The sequence below is a fragment of the Nesoenas mayeri genome, assembly GCF_963082525.1.
Source record: "Nesoenas mayeri genome assembly, chromosome: 8".
NCBI classification, from domain to species: domain Eukaryota; kingdom Metazoa; phylum Chordata; class Aves; order Columbiformes; family Columbidae; genus Nesoenas; species Nesoenas mayeri.
This window is the reverse complement of record NC_137554.1, coordinates 21889655-21910403: the sequence shown is the minus strand read 5'-3', so window position 1 is coordinate 21910403 and position 20749 is coordinate 21889655. Positions and strand designations below refer to the sequence as shown.

General features: G+C 39.0%; 1 protein-coding gene across 1 annotated transcript; it reads left to right on the top strand.

Moving 5' to 3' along the window:
* Nucleotides 1-29: 29 nt before the first annotated feature.
* NDC1 (NDC1 transmembrane nucleoporin) lies at nucleotides 30-18736 on the top strand. The gene is made up of 19 exons (XM_080348900.1): nucleotides 30-357; nucleotides 437-557; nucleotides 1762-1863; nucleotides 2196-2370; nucleotides 2855-2993; nucleotides 4323-4431; nucleotides 5663-5714; nucleotides 6278-6410; nucleotides 8254-8346; nucleotides 9643-9724; nucleotides 10602-10757; nucleotides 11833-12087; nucleotides 12223-12341; nucleotides 12556-12606; nucleotides 13681-13744; nucleotides 14899-14999; nucleotides 15945-16105; nucleotides 16983-17092; nucleotides 18642-18736. The coding sequence occupies exons 1-18, from the start codon at nucleotides 313-315 to the stop codon at nucleotides 17044-17046; spliced, it is 2022 nt and encodes a 673-aa protein (XP_080205026.1). The 5' UTR covers nucleotides 30-312; the 3' UTR covers nucleotides 17047-17092; nucleotides 18642-18736.
* The last annotated feature ends 2013 nt before the right edge of the window (nucleotides 18737-20749 follow it).

The following is a 20749-nucleotide window of genomic DNA, read 5'->3' as shown; positions in this document are numbered from 1 at the left end:
CCATGCCAACCCCCCCAACCCCCCCTCAAGGCCGCGTCCTTCCCCCTCAGCAGCGCTCGCCCGCCCGTGGGGCTGCGTCACGTCTCCGGGGCGCGGTGGTGAGGCCGGGGCGCGCGGTTGTTCAGGGCCGCGCTCAGGCCGCCATGGCGGGGCGCGGGGCACGCCGGGACTTGTAGTCACTCCACTCAGGGGGGCGGGGCAAGTGTGTCTAGCGCTCCTCCTATTGGCTACTGACCGCCCGACGGAAGTAGCGTGAGGCCGGCGGAGGTGGCCGGCGGGCGGCGGAGACTTTGAACGGCGGCGGCCGCGGCCATGGAGGCGGCGGGGGCGGCCCCGCAGCGGGTGCTGCTCCGCCAGGTGAGTGCGGGGCCTCTTGGAGGCGGCGGGTCCCGGTTCTCCCCGTCGCCCGCGGCCTCTCACGCTGCGCTTCCCGCAGGTGCTGGGCTGGAGGGTGGCGGCCGCCGTGGCCTGGTCCGTGCTGCTGCTGCCCGTCTGCACCGCGGCCTTCGTCGTGCTGAGCGGCCTGGACCCCTTCCACCCGCTGCGCTGGATCTCCAGTAGGTGCTCCGGCCTTCCCCCCGCCATCACGGCAGAGATTTAAGTGCTTTGTTACAGCAAGTGACCCGATATTAATACTTAGTTCCGTTTATAACTTGACAAGTTGTTATTTTAAAAGGTGTATTTTGATTTCTTTTTTTTTTTTTTTGGTAATTTTACAGTCACGTGTTTGTATTTGGGGTTTTTCCCTTACCTGTGGCTTTGGGCTCCGTTTCAGATAATGGGAACTGACTATGGCATTGAGTTAGGGTTCTACTTTGTGTGTTTCTGAATGGTCTTTAGGCTTTAAAATATAAGTTTTCCTCTTACTTATGACCATAGTAGCCATAATGCGATGCCATAGTGCTAAGCCACAATGCCCTCAGATACATGGTGTGAACTGTGAGGTTGTCCTGTGCATGGATAGGAGATGGGCTTGATGATGCTGGTGGGTCCCTTCCAACACAGGACATTCTATGACTCTATGAATGCTCTCTAGGTGGAAATAACTGTTGCAAGTTCATGTAAGTGTATCCTTCAGGGAAAAAAATAGGTTAAGTGACTTAGTTGTCTGACACTTGTCACTGTCCTAGTGTGTGAGCACTTGGACACATTTCCACTTTCCGCCCTGTGCAGCTGCTGTTTGCATAACGAACTCAAGTTTCCTCTGACTTTGGTGCATTGAATCACAAGTGAAGTTCCTGAAACAGCTGCTCTGCGTGGTGAGAATAACTTCCCTTCAAGTGCACACACAGAAAATTGGAAGATGTTTGAATGGAAGCTTGATACCTGTGACTGTGTAGCTGCTCTGGGCAGAGAGACTTGATTTCTTTCCCCCTTTGAAAATATAAAAGCCCAAAAGAATCAATTGAAAGCAATTCACTCCATAAGGAATTTTTTACTTTTTAAATGTGGCTGTATGGTTACAGCTTTCCTTAAGTGAAAGAAAGCTGTGTTAGTTCAGCCATAGTGTAATTGTTCAAATCACTTGTGAGAAAACCACTTATAAGAGTGTAAAGTATTGTCTATGAAATTTAAAGAAGCTTTTATGCAGAAAAGTTGTGCAGCTGAGCAGATCCAGTGTGAGATTACAAAGTCCATTGAACGCGATTCCCCTTTATGCACTTAGTGGATTATTGCGAACTGCTTAAGTGTTCTTTTCTGTTACTTAATGTGTCACTGTTGTGCAGTCTTGAAACAATAATATTATTTTTTAAATTTTAGATTCTTTGAATGATTTATATACTTCCTATGTCATCTTTTGTATCCTCCTTATGTCTGTGGTGATACTAGTAATAAGCATCTTCAACGCCGAATTTTATGCAGGTGAGTTATGTGAATTGCTGTGATACTTGAATTAAATAGGAAGACCATTTAAAGAGATTTGTATTCACATTCAGTGTGCTGAACATTGATAGATTTTCTTCTAAATTAACATAGACAATACACAAAGCTTGTTTTCAAGGAAATCACTCCAGGTTCCTGCTTACCTCGTGGCTGAGATGCTCTTAGCTGAGCCGCTTCATTGGTTTCTTGATCACTCTGTGACTGATTCCAACTATGAAAAGTTCTTTGGTGACAATGGCTTTTTTTTTTTTTTTCTAATGGAGGATTTTATTAATAAGAAATGAACTTTCACTTTTGGCTTTTATTTACAGTTGTGCCATCAATACCATGCTCTCGATTAGCACTGATAGGAAAAATATTTCACCCTCAGCAAGTTATCCATTCAGTTGTCCATGCTGTAATGGGAATGTTGGTTGCTTGGTGCGCTGCAGTTATGACAAAAGGGAAGTTCCAGTTTCTTGCTGTGCCCTGCATGCCTTCAGAAAGGTAATTATTTGTTTGTATTAAAGATAAATTATGCAAAGAACTTCTGTTGCTAAATTTATTTACTGATGGCTTCTTTCAAACAAAAAACCTAAAATCTGAGCACTATTAAAAAAAAGTTGATATCCTTTATTAAGGGATAGGAAATACCCTCCTTTTAAATGTTACAATGCACAGAGAAATAACTGGGCCAGAAAAACTAGATTGCCATAATTCTTAATGGCAAGTTGAATGATGGCAAATTGGTTGTCACTTGAAATAAGTCTTGGTCTTGGGGTTAATGTGACACACTTCATAAATAGTGGAAGCATCCTCTTGCCTAAATCACAAAAATAGGTGGTGGGACTCCTACTTTAGAAAAACTTATTGAGAAATCATAATGTGTACTGATCAGGAAAATAAAATCAAGCTTTTGATTTAAACCTCCTAAGGCTAGAATGATTTTTTTTTTTTAAACTCAGAATTAATTCTAAGCTTTCTATTTTAGCCTAGATGATGCTGTTCCTCAGATGTGCCTAAATGAATATCACCTCTTTTTTCTTCTCTGTGGAGCTTTCATGGGATACAGTTACAGTCTTTTGTATCTTATTAACAATATGAATTATTTGCCATTTCCAATCATACAGGTAAGTGGTTTAAACACCTTTGCAGATAGACATGTCTAAGTAAACAAAAAAAAGTGCCTTGATTGTTTATATTTTTGAATATGCCAGTAGCAGCTGTCTGTTGGCAGGCTTTCCTTAGTAGATGAAGTGTACAATCTGCTTTAAATGCCCAGAGAGTTCATCTTCCTCCTTCCTGCTTTGAAATGAACACAGAAATCTGGGATGCTCTGACTATACAATTTATGCTCCACTGATGCATATTAAAAGCCGGCTGAGCTGGGCTGTTGCAGGAAATGAACTGTATAAACTGAATATTAACCTCAGGAACTGACAACAAGGGTCACCTAAAAGTTGAGAAACCTGAGAAGCAGCATATTATCAGTTGTAACTGGGTACCAGGTAATTTAAAGTCTAAATAGCACATTAAATCATGTGTAAAGCTCAACATCCAAAGCCTGTTCATGTGTGTAGTGCTATGAAAACTGAAATTCTGTCAGTTTCCGTGGAGGGGAGTCCAGCAGTTCTACAGAAATCTGTACCGATGGTGAGGGGCAGCTTGTGAAATATTGTCTTGCAAATATTTCCTGTGTTGCTGTAGCCTCGCAGCAGCCATCAGCTTTGTCTGATTCTCAGATTTATAAAGTCCAACCAATTTGGCAAAAGGTAACTTTAGCCAAAATTATTTGTATTAGTGGAAAACATTTTAAGTCATGACCATTTAGTTTGTCAGCAAACGAAGCATCATTTTGGCAATGCTGTAGTTATAGTATTTTAAAAAATTCTATTATTTGAATACTGTTAATTCCTCCTTCCCCCATTTTTTTAATGCCATTTAGTCAAGTAAAAAATTAAATTATTTTGGTTTCATTTGCATGTAGTGTCACATGGGTCGCTTTGGTTATTTGGAAAGATATGTAATTTGAATGGAGAAGGGTGTCAGTTTTACACTGATTTTGCTGCCTGGAGGATTATTGACCCTGCAACACATGCTTGTCTGAATTTTCCCTATTTTAATGGAACGCTTGTAATCTAAATGAAATCTAGAAGATTAAATATGCCTTTTTTATTGTTTATTTTGCATTAGACAGCATTCTCCTAGTTTGTTCCCCTGTCTATAGAGTCAATTTATCCCACTCTCCATTTTCATACTGTCACAAGTAGGAAGAGGGATGAGAACTAGAGGTGATTATGAAATGACAGAAAAAATAGTAGCTGTAACACTTTGGAATTGCCTTAAACTATTTTCTTTTTAATTCGTCTAGACTTCAGGTTTTCAAGTACCTTTTTTTTTCTTTTCCATTTTATTAAGTTGTTCTTGAATGTGAAATACTAAACTGTTTTTGGTTTTAGCAATACAAGTACTTGCGTTTCAGAAGATCTTTGCCTCTCCTGGTTAAACACAGTTGCGTGGAGTCACTGTATTTCGTTAGAAACTTCTGTGCCACGTATTACTTTTTTGGTAAGGGTTCCTGAAATTCTCCTTTTTTAATTCCTGTATTTTGAAAACTATCTTTAATCAGCCTGTTATGCTATTTTTCAGCCTTCCAGGCAACTTACGTAGACTTGTTTAAACAAATAAAGAGATCTCGCACCTCTCTAAAACAGTAAGAAAAGGTACAAGGTTTGTACAGTGATATTTATATGGTGTTAATGTGATGGCAATTCTTACAGCCTCACAGAAGCTCATTTAGCATGTGAGAAATGTCTTTTCTCCAAAGGATTAACATCTTCTATAGGAATTTATTGTCTAGCTGGTAACGTTCTAAGAAGACGGATTCTAAAGAGAAGGGAGTGGGGAATAATAGTTTCTAACTTGGTCTGTATTAAATATTCCCAAGTACTTTTAACATGGATAAACATCTCATGCCTTGGACTGTTCCGTTGCCTGGTATTGGAAATAAAATGTCATGAAGCTGAATTTGACATACCAGCAGTGGCCATGACTTCACCATATGTAATATTGCTATATTTTCACTGTTTTTAAAGTAAAAATTAGCACTTTGGCTTGATTCGCAAGTGTCCTTTATATTATTTGGAGAAAGCTGGAGGGACAAAGGCAGTATGGCTCCCTGCCATAAGAAAATGAAGTTTGGCCTTTAAAACTATGGTAAAATGAAAATCTGTGCTGATGGAGGTGATTGCACTGAACTTCCTGAAAATCAGGATTTTTTTTAACATTATGGTTGTAGTTATCCGCCTAAATGATGTCAAAATATGCCAGATTATTTCCACTTCCTTAGCATTAGGGGATAAGTTAGAAGTGTGGTGGTTCTATATCAGTTTCCATTAAGTCTTTAAAAGCACACTCTGCTGCCTGAGCTGTAGTGAGATTGAACATTAAATGACTATTAACCCTCTTTTATAAGTGAGGAAGCACAAATGACTCGATGCTGAGAAGCTGGCAATAAAAGATAAGGTTTGCATCTCTCACATCTCTCAGTGTGTAGTTGCTGGCCTGAAGCCTTTTTTTCATTCTCTTGTTTATATTTCTTAAAAAACAAAACAAAAACAAAAAACCCCAACAACAACAACAACAAAAGACAAAACAAATGCAGGTTTTTTTCCCAGTGTATGGATGTTACAAGCCCAGTCTCCTCTCTATACATGCATTGTACTTTTGTCATCTTTTTGGTCTATTATGATGTGTTTTGCAGTGTTGTATTTTTCAGTGTTTCTTTTTTATGCCCTAGGTTATATCCCAAAGATGTGGATAAGCACCACGATGGATCTTCATCCAGACAGGTGGGTTGTGCTGAAACCTCGCAGGAGAGTACTGCTGACAGCTCCCTGGGCTGCAGAAGTCCAGTTTAGCTGGTGGTTCTTTGGTTCCTCACCTCCCTCATAGAATTTGGGGACCGTTGGGTTCTTCTGAAACGGATCCAAACAGACCCAGCCTCCCCTTGTAGACAGTCATTAAGAAATCCTCTCAGTTTCCTTCATCTCTCTAAGTCCTAAAAGTATTACGAAGGCTGATCTCTCCAAATCACATACGTGAGTTTTCTGTGTTTTAGAGGGGCATATCTTTGTTTTTATATGGCTGCCATTTGTTTTTAAATAGGGAAATTGGACCCTTAATATCTTAATCGACTAAAACTGTATTTCGTATTTCTTTTCCTAAATTTCATTATTTATTTTTCTTCACTTCATCACAATTACTGAAAAATTAAAGAAATGGTATCTCAAACATATTTAAGAAACTGGTTTTGCAAAGAATGCAATTTTATTCTTGAAATTTTTGCTACTCTAACAGCTTGCTATAGACATTTTTCATAATAATAATACTCATGTCTTCTTTTATTTTGCAGTAAATTGCATCCTCTTGACACCCTGACTGGCTTATTGGATCTCTCCTTGTTTTACCATGCCTGGTTATGTGGTGTATTTCTTCTGATTACCTGGTACATTGCGTGGTCACTCTTCAGAATCTATGCTACAGAGGTTAGTACTCAGTGGTGGCGCTAAAGGTGTAACATCAGTGTTTCATAGATAATTCTTACTTTTCAAAAGCAGTTTTACTAGGAAGTAACTTACTATGAATTCTTGAATTTTTAAAGCATAACATCACAGATAATAGGCCTGGGCGTTAACTGACCTTCAGTTTCCCTATAACACAAACCAATGCTGTTTACAAAATTAACAGGTTTACAGCAATGTTCCTTTCCTTACTCCTCTACTTCTGTTTCCATGTCCCCCTTCTCCTCTTTATGTTTGATGCTAAATCCTTGCAGATGCTGTTGGGGCCACCATAACACAACCACGTTGTGTTTCTTGACATCTGTACCATGTTCATTGATCTCGTCTGGTGTAAAGACAGATGAGCCAGTGCAGGGTCTGTTTGTGTCTGGCAGAATTTACTGATTTGGTGTCTGTATGTGTTTCCAAGCAATGATTTTGAATTTGAGTATGAGACTAGCTGAAGACTTGTGACAAACAGCCACAGGTTACGTGGGAAGATAATATCCAGAAACCATATAGCTCCCAATCCAACTTCACAATAGGAAAGAGAACAAAATACTGTAAATTTTCTGTCAGCTGAGTTCTAGAAATCTCAAACTTGAGCAAACCAAAGTACACGGTTCTCCAAAGCTGAGACATGTTAATTTAATTCAGGCTGCAGTATTAATATGGACTTCAAGCAATCTTAAGAATTAAGACACTTGTGCTTTTTCCTTCAGTTGTAAAGTCACAAATTGATATGGCTAAAAAAGGCTGTTTAAATATGTAATGAATTGTATTAGAATAAATGTGAGACCATGACTGAAGAGGAGAATAAAAGTCTTGCCAACAAAGAATTTGGGAAGACTTGATCTTTGTTGACTGATCCAGATATTTCTTGTAAGAACAGAGGAAAAAGCTCGTTCATCTAACGTGATGGTTTTTTCTTTTTTAAAACATGACTAGACTGCAGATTAGTAGGAAAAAAAATGAGGTTTAAATCCTGGCAAAACACTCTTAGGGGATGAAATGGCATAGAGTGCTTGTTGGAGTGTTAGCTTTAATTAAAAAGGTCTAGTTGTTGTGGCTGTGTGGAGAAGAGGTTAATAATGAATCAAGTGTAACTGATGTAAGGATGCATCAGAATCTACCAACAGCAGCTCTGAAGTGGGAACAACCTTTTTCAAAGGATAATATTAATACCTGAAGCACTAGTGAACACTATGTGTCAAGGTCTGTAATTATTGTACTGCTTGTAAAGCTATGGAAGGCAAATGTCCAGCTCTGAAGGTATAAAATGGACCTTGCCATTTTGACTGTTGAACAGAAGGTTGGTTTATCCACATAATTATTTTTTTAATGAGCTACAAAACTTCCAAAGCTGTTGGTAAATATCTGTATAGTGTTAGTAGCTGGTACTAAATCTTTTATTATTTGGTAAAAGAACCCCAAGTTATTCACTGGAGTGGCTAAAGATGACATTACAGCTTTGATTTCTGTCTTGTTTCTGGATGGCGTCACTAGGTTTTTCCCTGGGTATGTGGTTAGAGAAATTTATTTTCTTTATGATAGGATGCCCCAGCTGTGAATTATATGGGTACATGGAAGGCATTTGAAGATAAAGATAGATGGATTTTCTAAGATTTCTCAATTTTAAACATAAGAAGTAAAGCCTTTTTTGTTTCTGTGTTAGAAATTCCAAGCCTGTTTAGAGTAACTTGAAGTGATGGGGTATGTGCTTTTGTAGTTCATAATTCATCTGACAAATAACAGCTCAGGTGGAGTCTTTCATAAGGTTTTACAGTATTTTGCTCTGTATAACACAACTTCTGATGTTTGTATTTAGACGCATCATTTTCCTATCCAGCCAACTTTTGCTGAGGAGACAGACCAGTGCCTGCCTAAAATTTTAAACAGCAACCCTCCCCTCATTATAAAGGTAATTGCATTCTCACCATCTTACCAGCCAGGTGTGTGCTGAGGAGTTGTTTCTCAAAGCCTGCAATCAGATCCTCAAGGTTCCGGTTATTTTAGCTGAGGTGATAGTTCTTTAAAAAGCTGCTTCAGAGAACTGAAAGAGGCAGTTATGGTTCATGGTGAAAATTTGTTGAGTAGTGACATCTGCTGGTGCTCAGCACAGCGTTACTTTGAGCTGAAAATAGATTCATTTAGTTCGAGGTAAGATCTATTTGTCTGCAGCATAAGTGTATTAGTCTGTACTCTGCAAAACCAACAGGTTAGTGACATTCATTTTTTTTTTTAACTCATTCAAGTCTTGTCAGATAAGCAGGTGTTTTATCAAACCTTTGTACACTATTAACACTTTGGCCCCTGCCACTTATATTTGAGTTCTTATCTGTGTGTTCTCTCTTGAACTTAAATTGTTTCCACATGCATGTTGGAAGTTGAATTTCTTTTTTAAAAAACACAATAGCAAAAAGCTACTTAAAATCTGTGAGAAGAGTAATTTTGGTCTGACTATGGTAATCATTAATGGGATTTACTGATTATAATACTTAGAAATTGGAGACCCCATAGAATTATTATGTACATAAAGATAAGAATAGTCTTCTGCGCATGCAAAATCCGCATTTATTGACTTTACAGATCTCTGATAGGACTGGAGATATAACAGGCTGCAATCCATTTGAATCCTTTTTTAAGCTTTGCTGCATTTTCAAAGAATGGATGGGGAAGAGTTGAGCACAGCACAGTTAGAGGTAGATGAAGTCTGATTTGTAATCTCAGTTGTTACTAAAGTGTCTAATTTATAATTGGGTCTTGTATAGTTTGAGAAATCTGGTTATTTTTGGTTTGCCACATTGAACAACTGAATTGCATGAAACAGCAGTATTAGGTCCAGTACCGTATGGCATACTGTGTAGTTGAGCTCTGGCTTGTAAGAAGAATTCCTTCCTTAGACTTTTTTGCTTCTTAGGTTCTTTCTATCAGAACTGTTAGTTGTTAAGATAAAAATGGTGTTAGGTCGTCTTTAAGTCCGAAGAAACAACTTATCAGTCAATTTCTCTGAAGCTCTTAGTAACTCAGCAGCCCCATGCGGAGTGGGCTTAGGGATGTCTGCAGTCATTTGTCTTCTTTCTTCTTCTGTTACATGGCTGCTTTTAGTCTGTGTGAACTCAGTCTTTGTTAGGGATTGCTTTTGTATGGATAACTACCTTTTGTAAAAAAATCCATTAGACTTTGCATTTACTAAAGCATTTTCCTTTTTTCCTAGTTTTTAGCCTTACAAGACTTGATGTTACTTTCCCAGTATTCTCCTGTTCGACGACAGGAAGTCTTTAGCCTTAGTCAACCAGGTAACTATAGAAACTATCTTGTCTTGATATATTTTTTTTAAAGTGTTAATCAAATGGTTTTACAAGTTATTTAATACTCTGATGCATGCTACATAAGCCAGAAGGCCTCATATGTGAAAGTATCCCTATGATGCCTTTTCCAAGAGGATGCTCAATTATCTATATTTGTATAGTTTCATCTACTAAACTCAACAAATTCTGGTGCCTGTTGTTTGATTTAAATGACAGCCATGAGGGAACACAGGTCTTGGGGTACTGAAAGCAGGGTCCTCTTGACATCACCAGTCAAATAGTCACAACTGAATAATCCAACAGATGGGTTTGAAAACCTGGCTTTCCGATGTGAGGTGAAATCAAGCATAAATAGTGAGTCACCACTAGAGCTGTGAAAGCAAACAGTGGTTCTAATTTTAATTAGCATTCAAGGCTTTTGCTATGTACAAAGATATGGCAGAGAAAGTAAATTAAAACTGCTTAAAAGCCTCCAGGAACTTTTTGTTACACCTCATCAGGAATTCTAGCATTTGTACTACTTCAAAACTGTTTACTGTCACCATTTATATTACTTTTTTCATTTTAGTTTTTCAGTGATTTCAGATTTGCTGGGCTGAACTACCTGTTTTTCTTACTTGCTTAGCAAGTCTTTTTAGAGTTATCCATTGACAGGAGGATAGAATCTGTCCATGTTTTCATCTTCCTCACAGTACAAATAAACTGTCATGGTGCAAATACACTGTATGTATTTTTAGAAATGAAGTGGTACTATAATTTTTGAAGCTTATACAGAGACCACATGGGCACTGGCAGAATAGATACAAGAGTGAGCAGCTGGGTTGTACGTATGTACTACATTTCCTTTTTGTTTGCATATTGCTAGGTGGGCACCCGCACAACTGGACTGCGATATCAAGGGAGTGTTTGAGTCTTCTGAGCGATCTGACCCAGAGGCTGGTGGCACAGCAGGAAGCTGCAGCGGCAAATGGGAGAGCAAAGCAGCCAGCAGGAGAGCTGAAAGTAGCTCCACAGACTCCAGGTATGCGAGGAAATGCTCGTAATAGTTTGTGAACCATGAAAGTGCTGATACATTACACAGGTACATTAGTCTCAATTAAGTTGTAGGAGGAAAATGAGTCACAGGGTTTTCTGTGAATAAAAACATCTCTCCCCCAGTTTCATTTTAGGTATTCTTATTGAAATAATCCCAAAGTAACTAGAAAACTTGGAAAGATCATGTTTACTCGGTTTGTTTACTTTGCATGATGTTATGTTCAATACGGTGGTTTTTTTCACACTTGCATGAATTAAGTCTAAATATTACAGTATTAGTAAGTGGTTGAACCTAGTTACAGGGAGAATGTAAGTCTTGCCAAGAGATACTTTGTGATTCGTGTAGTTGCTCTTATGATTAGTTGAAGATGGTAAAGTTATTGTTTTGTTGTTGTGGGGACATCGAATATGTTTGTGTGATTTGGTGATACCACTGTAGGATAAGAAAAGCCGATCTGACTGTTGAGCTGTGTGCAGCCTGCAAGCATTTCAGGTGTTTTACACACCAGACTTGGGCATCATTCCTGGCAGCAGCGCTGCATTGGCACACAAGGTGCCAGGTAATGGAACCCCTTAGCAGCCAGTGCCCAGGATACAAGTGTCCTGGGAACAGCAGGGGACTGTTCGTACATCAGAGGTTAATTTCTTCTAGTGCTGCAGCTACTTGGATTTTGCGACTGTTATGTCTTGTCTTACATACCCAGCAGGACCAGAAAGAATTGCCGTTCTTCTGTCATTAAATTTTTTTCTAATACTTTATCCGAAAAGCACACTTTATGTAGATATATAGTAGGGTGTAGTAGTGCCAGCTAGCAAAAGGAGAAAAATAAATCCACAGGCATCCTTCTTATCACTTGCTATTCTCAAACTGATGAACTTTGAAAACACTCCATGCTCATGCTGATGTTTACTTCTTTGCAAGACCACAGTGGAAACAATGTATTTTAATAAAACATCTAATGATAGAGAGGTTGTTGAAACAGCAGTCAAATAACAAACCCCTCTCTTATTTCATGTGTGCTATACTGTTTATCTTCATGCAGTGTGTTCTTTGTCCTTAGGAGGCGTTGTGACAGAAGATCTGTCTTTCCAGTCACAGAGGTCTAATATCCTTCCCAGAGCCTCCATGTCTTCACTGGTTAAATCATCTGTAATGCATCCAAAGGCATCACCTGGGTCTGATGTTGGTTCACCTTTCAGCTCACCTGCTTTAAATTGCAAGACGGGAATGTTGGATGTAAACTCTCCCTGGCATGGATCAGTCCAAAGTCCTCACCTCAGGAGAGGGGGACCGAAGCTGTGGACATTGGGTTCAGGTAGAGATTTTCCCCCAGCACTGGTTTTAGCCTTGTAGTCATGAGTGTAGTAGCTGTGTCAACAGAAATGTGTATCTTAAGGATTAAAGTGCCAGCAACCAGAGTTTTCCTGAAGATATTGTATTTTTCTTGTAGAGCTGCAAATGAATGGTTCCCACCATGAATCCTTCCCAATGCTCTCTGCTGCAAGAACTGGCAGTAAGGTGGTACAGCCAAGCTTTGTTTACACGTGGCTTCAGAACAAGCAAGAACAGGTAGAGTAAAAGTTGCAGTACAGATAGGTGTTCTCACTTCTGAAAGAACTTACCGTTTTTGGTAATTAATACTTCGTTCTCCAATTAGCTTACATAACAAAAATCCTTCCCCCCAGCCCTCAATCCCTTTACACTGTGGGAATGGTTGAGGAGGGCCAACTGTGCATACCTTCAGATAAATACAGATTATATTTAATCTTTTGTTTCGTTCCAGATAAAAACCTTCTTGTCAAAACGAGCGCTGATAATGTATTTCTTCAGCAAGGTAATCCTGATCTTATATTTTGTGACTGAGCAACATGGACTGTAAATGCATGAGCATATGGGTTTTGCTGTGACGCTATATACCTTTTGCATATAGTAACAGTTCTAAAACCTTTCTTTTAATCTAAGGTTTTCCATAAGTGCAACATTGTACAAACTGTGAGTTTAATAGAGAATTATTCCATACCTGCATAAAAAAGAATAATACTACTACTTTAAACTTGCCTGATTATAAACTGTGTTTTGTTTGAAGTGTCATATACTAGTAAAATGAAACTGAGAACTTAAATGCAATTGTCTTAGTATAGTAATTCCAAGATGGCACAGCTTCTAGTTCATTTTATAATTCAGTTAACTGCTTTTTGTTAGGCCACTGTACCAAATAAATTATTTATAGTTTTCCATTGTGGGAGAAGCAGCAGCTAGAATGTAGGGAATTTCTCCTTAGGAAATACTGGTGATATTTCATGTTACTACTACTTTCCAGGTAAACTCAAAAACTTAAACTAAATTTGCGTAGTGTTTACACAGAAAAACAACTGTGTATTTCTTTTAGCATAATTGAACAGTAACTCAGTTACATTTTACAGAAGCATCCCCCTCTACTTTAGGTCTTTGGTTTTCAGGGATTTAAATGTTTCTTGCAAGTAGAGATCATATTTTTATATGCAGATCTTTTCTGTGTATGTGATAATGGTTTATGCTTCAACTTACAGCAGTGTTTTCTGATCAGTTATAGTCTGGAGCAGAGACTGAGGCAAGCAAGACCATGAAATAGGTGTAGGGGAATAGTGTTGTTCATTTAGCCATTGAAAGCTAGTTATTAGCTAATATACTTCATTTTCTTCAAGTCCTAACTGTAGCTATAGCCTTGTGGGCAGCTCCTGTCCAAAAAGAATTTTAGTTTCTTAAAAGATCAAATTTTTCTGGATATTGCCTGAGATCTGTCAGCCTCAAAGGTGTTTTTGGAGGGAAGGGATATGACCCTGTCAAATGTGTGATACCGTAATTGAAACCTGCAATTTTGGTGATATTATTTATAAAGTGAACTTGGAATGCTTTGATTTCTTCTCAGCACCCAGAAGCCTCCATCCAAGCTGTCTTCTCTGATGGCCAAATGCACATCTGGGCTTTGGAAGGTGAGCAGTTTCTATTCCCAGGTGATCTGCTCTGGCTCATGAAACTACAAATAAAAGGATCCAATTCCAGGTTTCTGGGGCTCTGTCCTTTATAAATGTAATGGAAAAAAAATCTTTGAATCTGTTTTGACAAAAACTGCATTTCAGATACCAACATCCATAAAGGTCTAATACACTCATTAGTTTTGAGATTCCATGTGAGATCTCTTGGTTTATGTTCTGCAGACACTTGGTAGAGATTCCTAAACCTGATTTCTGTTGCTTCTCTCCCACGTGTATCACTTTTACATTTTTTTATTTTTCAGTAATAGATTTATGATGTCTCTTTGCAACAGTTTTTCTGACTAAAGGCTCTGAGTCCTTCTTTGTTAATCACAAAGAGTTGAGGGAAGGAGGCACTCGGGTAGGGACTTAACAAATAAATGGAAAAAGGTGGTCTGCAGAAAACTAAAAGAACAATGACAGTATGTGGTTGTGCTACAGGATTTTCTTGTTTGTTTCAAAGTAATGAGCAAATACCAGTGCTGATAGAACCTTTTATTAGATTTGTCTGTGCAAAAGGTCATCTTTCTTCCTAGATTATATGTTTTATGGGCAGATATGCCAGGCTGTGTCAGATTGAAGGGATGCGTTGGGATGTACAGAGTCAGGAGAGGGGATTCACAATTTACAGAAAAGCAAAAGATACCATTTGTGTTTTAACTAAGGGCAGAGGGCTAGGCTGTAATTTTTTAAAATATGATAAGTAATCTGAGAAGGGCTTCAAAACTAAACTAAGATTTCCTGCAAAAGTAGAGCTCTCCTCATAAAAGCTGAACAAAGAAAGTTAAGTGATCTGGAAATGTTTGTGTATGACCAGAAGAATTGTGAAATAGGTGTTGTCTTTTGGTTGATGTCAGGTACACCTCTGATCAGAGCAGTGGAAAAAGGGGTTTATATGTGATCTCTCTTACCTTACCAACTTCAAACTATTGTACATCTGTCAAACCAGTGACCGGTTTAGTCCTGAAGCAAGCCAAAGCTGAGCTCACTGCCTGCAGCAAGTCCTGAAGAATTCTACCACACCAGTAGAATATTCAGGCAAAACCATGATCTTTGTTAACACTTCAGAAGTTGAGAATTCAGTAATTACAGCAAACTTATTTTTTTTAAAGGTCTGTCACACTTGGTAGCAGCCTCCTTTACTGAAGACCACTTTGGAGTTGTCCAAACCGCCCTGCCAGCTATCCTCAATACTTTACTGACTCTTCAGGAGGTAAAAACTGTTACATTTTCCTTATTGCAGAACAACTTTAAGAGAAGAGGAGGCGTTTTGTTCATGTTATATTTTGACCTTGCTGACTAGTCAAAACATTCAAGCTGCTACCACTGTACATGGCTTCTCCTCTGCAGTTAATCTAAATAAAACAGTTGCCACTATGTGAGTTAAGAAAAAGCAAATAAAAACTAAGTTAGGTTTTTAAAATGTAGGAGTAGAAAGCATGGTTTTAATTGAATGCTTAATTAAAAAAAAAAAAGGTACTATGTGCTCAGTTACAAGACCTTATTTCAGGGATGCAGCAATTATAATACTGTATTTTATGCGTACTTAGGACTTAATATTTATTTGGCTGTACACAATTCCTAATGCAACCTGGAGCACTTGGAGATATTGCAAGTCACAGCAGATGTTATCTGTGTGGTGTTTGTCTCCTAAGACATCACTCTCAAATTACTGATGTTCGTGTAATATGGATTATTTTTTTTTAAATCCAGATTTGTTTCCAATGCTTTGCATGTCCTATTGCCATAATCATTTTACACTGCCTTAATGGAGATTCTTGGAAAGAATTTAGAGGTTATTAAAGTTCTTCATTGTAAGTAATCTATTCCAATAACAGGCACCAGGCGGGGGGTAGGGGAGGAAGAAAAACGAAACGATACCCTCGGGACAGAATTGTATTCCTGCTGCAGTGTGTGCTGTGCTTAGCATATAAGACTCATTAACAGAGAATCTTATTTCACAGAACTTGGTTCTGCGTTCAGTTGATGGCCAGGAAATGCAAGGTTAAGCTCAGTTACCAAAACATTTTTGTGCGTCTTGTTGGCATTTCTGAACTTGCACTTTCTTTTTGCTTTATTTGACATAAGCATGTTGCTAGTTACACTATGTAGTAATTGAACAAATGAAACAAGTTCGTTTATGTTTCTCCTCAATCAGGTTGTAGACAGACATTTCAAACTGCCTCATGTTTCTAGCAAACCCCCCAGGATTTCGGGAAGTCTGGTGGACACATCCTACAAAACACTGCGATTTGCACTTAGAGCATCTCTGAAAACAGCACTGTACCGCATAACTACTGTCTTTGGAGAACACTTAAAGTAAGAACTTTTTCATGATTGATTGCTTGCTAAATTTAGTTTTGATTAACGTTATTGTAGGACCTGTGAAGAAGGAAGTTTGTGAAAAAATCCCTTCAGGTCATTATTCTAACATGGTCTCTTAGTATTATTTGATTTGTGGAACCTTAAAAAAATCCTTATGTAGATATATGGTCCCCCTTAGAAACTTATTATTCATAGATTTCTGAGCAACTTTTCTTAGTGACTTTTCATGAACTCTTAAGCAGTCCATGAATAACCCTTGTTTAATAAATCTTAGCTGTTGAAAAGAAAGTAAATCAACTAGAGACAATTGTCTGTTCTGTAGGGAGAGAATGCTGAGAATCCTATGAAGACTCCAAATAATCAAATTCCCTCGCTGCTTGGTTGTCTGGTGGCTCTTGCTCAGCCACTGCTGCAGCAAGCAGGCTTTCATACTTGGCCTCTAAGTATGTGGGACTGAAACTTCTGCAGTATCAGCCCATCTCTCTCTATGGAGATAAAATGTTACTCAGTTTGGAAACGCTGGTTACAAGGAGAGAGCCTTTTGAGAGATTCTTTCTTACTTAAGTCAGTCTTGCAAGTTAAAAAATTGCTTGTGTGTGTTTAAAGGTAAGGAAATAAACCAGGTTTCTTGAGACTGGTGTCTTTTAGTAGTAGAAGCTGTTGAAGGTAAGAACTGACAGTTTTAAGAGTTAATATACCTTTTTTTTGTCTTTTTCTTGGAATATAGGTTTTTCATACATCTGGGTTTTCTAAAATTTAGCTTCAGTGCAGTTGTTGATTTCAATTTATACTTAATTTTGGCATGAGGCTTTATTTTTGTGGTGTATTGCATTTAATGTAAAATCTTATGTTCTGCATTTGTTGTTTTTAGTGCAGTGCAAGTGTCTGCAGAACATAAGAAAAGACTTCAGCAATTCTTGGAATACAAAGAATAAATAACAGATTTTGATGGAGCTACATTTGGTTTTCTCAACACCCCTGGTAAGAAGAAAGTGGGAGTAGTGAGCCTTTTTATCTTGGCTTTTTGGAAAAGCATATGGAAGTACAAGTCACAGAACAAAACTCAGAGCTGTAGAAGGGCTCTTCTGGGTTTGGATCTTCTTTTGTATAATAAAACTTTTCTAAAAATTCATCTTGCATTCTTTTAATATCATTTACAAATGAGAAAGTGTCAGTTCTTATTTTCCATAAGACCGTGGTATTTGAGATTATCAGAGTTATTTTGCCACTCAGATCTGTCACTATTTTTTACTATGTATTCCTTTCCTACCCTTTTCTGTTAAAGGGCCAAGTAGAGATTTCTGTAGATACTTAGTGTGCCTCAGTGTTTCATAAATTTAATTGATAACACTTTTAGTGCAGATGAAGCGAGTGCTTTAAGAGTAGGAAACAGATGTGCCCAGGAATAAAACATGCTATTCTTCTGTATGATGGAGATGTTCCTTCAGAGTGAAATGGGTGTGCAGAAAGGCATTGTTAAGGCACAAATACTGCTTGAAAAGCCCAGCGGCTTGGGTTTTATCGTTAAGGTGACCTAGGAAACTAAGTTCTGATCTACGCTGAAGCATACAGGAAACACTACTGCATTTGATAAAACTCCAGGTTATGGTATTGTGAATTAAAGCTTATGTCAATAGCTTTCTGTTAACGGGGATAGGAAGGACGTTTGCAGTATATCCAGCTCTTTTAAAATAATATACATTATGTGTAGCTTCTGGTGAAAAACATGACTTTTTAAAAGCATTTTTTTAAGCTTTTTATCTGGAAGTGAACCTTTCCAAATTGTTTAAAAATTAACTACTGAATTTTTAAACTAACTCAAATTCTTGTGATGTCTACACTAGAAAACATGTTTGAAGAGCTTAGATGTAGCTGCAGTACCTTACTGTAATTTCCTCGCAAATGAATTTAGTATGTTAAGGGGTTACAAAAATTTAGAGAATTTTCTTTCCTTTCTCTTCAGTGCTGTTAGTCCTATGGGATTTTGGTTGGGTTTTTTTTGCTAGGAGACCTAAGATCTGAGGATGGTCATGGTGTCAGTTATGTTGGTGTGGTGAAATGATCAGCTGATGGTGGGTGGTTGTGTAGTAATAATTCTTAGGGGGCCTGTAAGGTTTGGGTAAAAGCAACTCCCAAACCTACAAGGAGACCTGCCCATTGCTTTCGTCAGGACAAAAGACACATAGTTTCCTTGTAACGCAGGCATTGCAAATGTTAGATGTGATAGCAGAAATTAGAACTCTATTTTTCCTTTTGCATTGAGGTGGCTTACAGCAAATGCCTTTCAATATATTTAAAGGTTAAGCACAAAGTCTTTTACGTTTCCCCGGCTTAACTTCTACCACAGGTTTGACTATTATGTCAAAGCCCCGTGCCTGTCTGGCTTACTAAGTAACTTAATTTGCTTGTTTTCTGGTATTGCAATGTGCACCTGGAATTAAAATGGTCCTTTAGCTGGTATCTTGGGTGTAACTGTCGGCGCAAATGCTTCAGCTGAAGTTTCAAATAATTTTTTCATGCATTTCAACAGGTGCAGAATATATATTTATTGCACTGGTATTTCTGCAACGCTTCCACAACTATAAGCTGTAAGTTATAATAGTGTTATGGCTGTCAGCAGCAGGCATAAATGTGACTTCTTTTTGATGCCAAAGTGCTTGAGGTCTGTCCTTGTGTTGCAGTGGAGATTCGCACGCGACATCTGCTAATGTGCCTGTGATTCAGAGCATTCTCAGTGTATGACTGAAGACCTTTCAAAAGCTGATTGCTTTGTGATTTCTTTAAAAGCTCTAATTCTTTTTTAAACCTTTACTTAAAAATGCATCTTTAACAGTATCTCACACTTATGTATATAAGTGTACAAGAATATAAAGTGTACATTGGGTTCCTTCTGGAGATGCAGTAACTGGCTCACACAACTCAAACAGTGATAATATCTTACACTAGTTTTGGCTTTGGGAATAATTATATTCCTCTGGCAAACTGTGCTGGTGTTTCAAATCCTTTTATATACTTCTGTCTTAACATAAAAATAATCAGTCTGTGAAGCTTCTGTGAGGTATGGGAAGAGTCTCTCTCTTTCTTTTCTGCATTCTGGGTAGTAAGGAAAAAAATAAAGCCTTTTTACAGTTGGTTTCTTTGTAACTGCAGTTCAGTTGGATCCCTCAAGCCTGATAATATTTCTCATCTGTTTAATAATCTCAAAGCTGAGCTGTGTCTTGCTGGATTGCATAACAAATGCACAAGTGAAACCGATAGCATTTGGTTTGATGGCTGTTCTGGTAAACTCGTGAACTACCTGCCTCTCCCTCCAGGTTGCTGTAGACAAGAGTATCTGAAATTATTTCACCGGCAGCTGTGGAGAGAGTACGTAGTTGATTGTTCAGATATGTTTTCCTGTTACAATGAAGTAATAAAATAGAGGCTTTAGCTCTTAAACAGCTCCTTATAAATCTGGAAAAAAGCCTGTCCTGCTATATGTTCTGCAATACAAATTTGGAAATTCAGACTGTAGGTGGACAAATGCAGTGGCCCTAGTCCTCGAAACGATTGTATGCTGCTGTCTCTGAGGGAGCTGGGCAGGACTTGCTCACGCAACAGAAGCACTTTGCCTCTTTGGAGAATTGTCCCGATGCCAACTACAGCTCAGGGCCTGAATGCACCCTTGAAATGAAGTGGTTTCGATTCTGTTGCTGCTTGCTTTGAACAGAGGCTGTATTGTATGTGCTGTGCTCGGTGTCTTAAGGCCCTAAGCAGCCATCTTCCCACCTCCTGAGACACACGTGTGGCTCCGAGGACAAGGTGAGCACCCCTGTGGATCTGTCTGCCTGCAGCTATGGAAACATTGGTCCCTTCCTGATGAATTTGCTGTTTCCTGTTCGCTTCCAGGCAAGTCATGCAGTCTGTGGGCTGTGTGCTCACCTGACCCCCTTCCAGCTGCTGGAACTGGCCATGAGCAGGATCTGCCTTGGGAGGGGAGAGGGAGGGGGGGTGTGGTGTGTGTGAATCCCTATGAGGTAGCCCTAGGAGCACCCTTAGCTGTGGAGGTGCTTCTCGCCATGTACAGTGCTGTCCCCTTTCCACAGGGATGGATGGTGGCAGCTTGCGGGGCTTTGCATGTTCAGGCAGGTATTTGATAGCTGGGGGCTTCACTGCTGAAGGCAGCCGTGCCCCCACCCCTCCCGTCACCACCCTGCCTCAAAGGTGCAATAAGAAGATGAAGGTCTGGGTGGAATCATCACAGATGCTGCAAGTTAAGGACCCTCCATACTACTCACACACCATATTTCCCATCACTGGTACTGTGTTAACATATTTACTATGTGGATCAAATGCATTTTGGGGGCTGGGGAGATATCTGGAGTCTGGTTTGCCAAGCTCTTGTGTTGTAAGGGGATGTTCTTGCACCAGAATATTACTTCCCCTTGCTGCAGACTCATGGTAGAGATCTGCATGTGGCCTATCATCATTGGACAAACCTGTGGTACAAACAAACTGTACAGCTTTCTTGTGTCTGAGAAAACAGCCTGAGAGAGCAAAACCTACAGTGTACTCTTGATTTCAGAAGACAAACAATAAACTACAGAGGATCTCACCTTTCTGCCCTTGCAAAAATGTTGGTACTACAGTAGAGCTAGT

Bases quoted from the DNA above. Each gene is read 5' to 3' on its own strand.
- NDC1 (XM_080348900.1), top strand. From the start codon at position 313: ATGGAGGCGGCGGGGGCGGCCCCGCAGCGGGTGCTGCTCCGCCAG. The intron at 558-1,761 runs GTAGGTGCTCCG...TTTAAATTTTAG, and splicing joins CCCGCTGCGCTGGATCTCCA to ATTCTTTGAATGATTTATAT. The intron at 16,106-16,982 runs GTAAGAACTTTT...TGTTGTTTTTAG, and splicing joins GTCTTTGGAGAACACTTAAA to TGCAGTGCAAGTGTCTGCAG.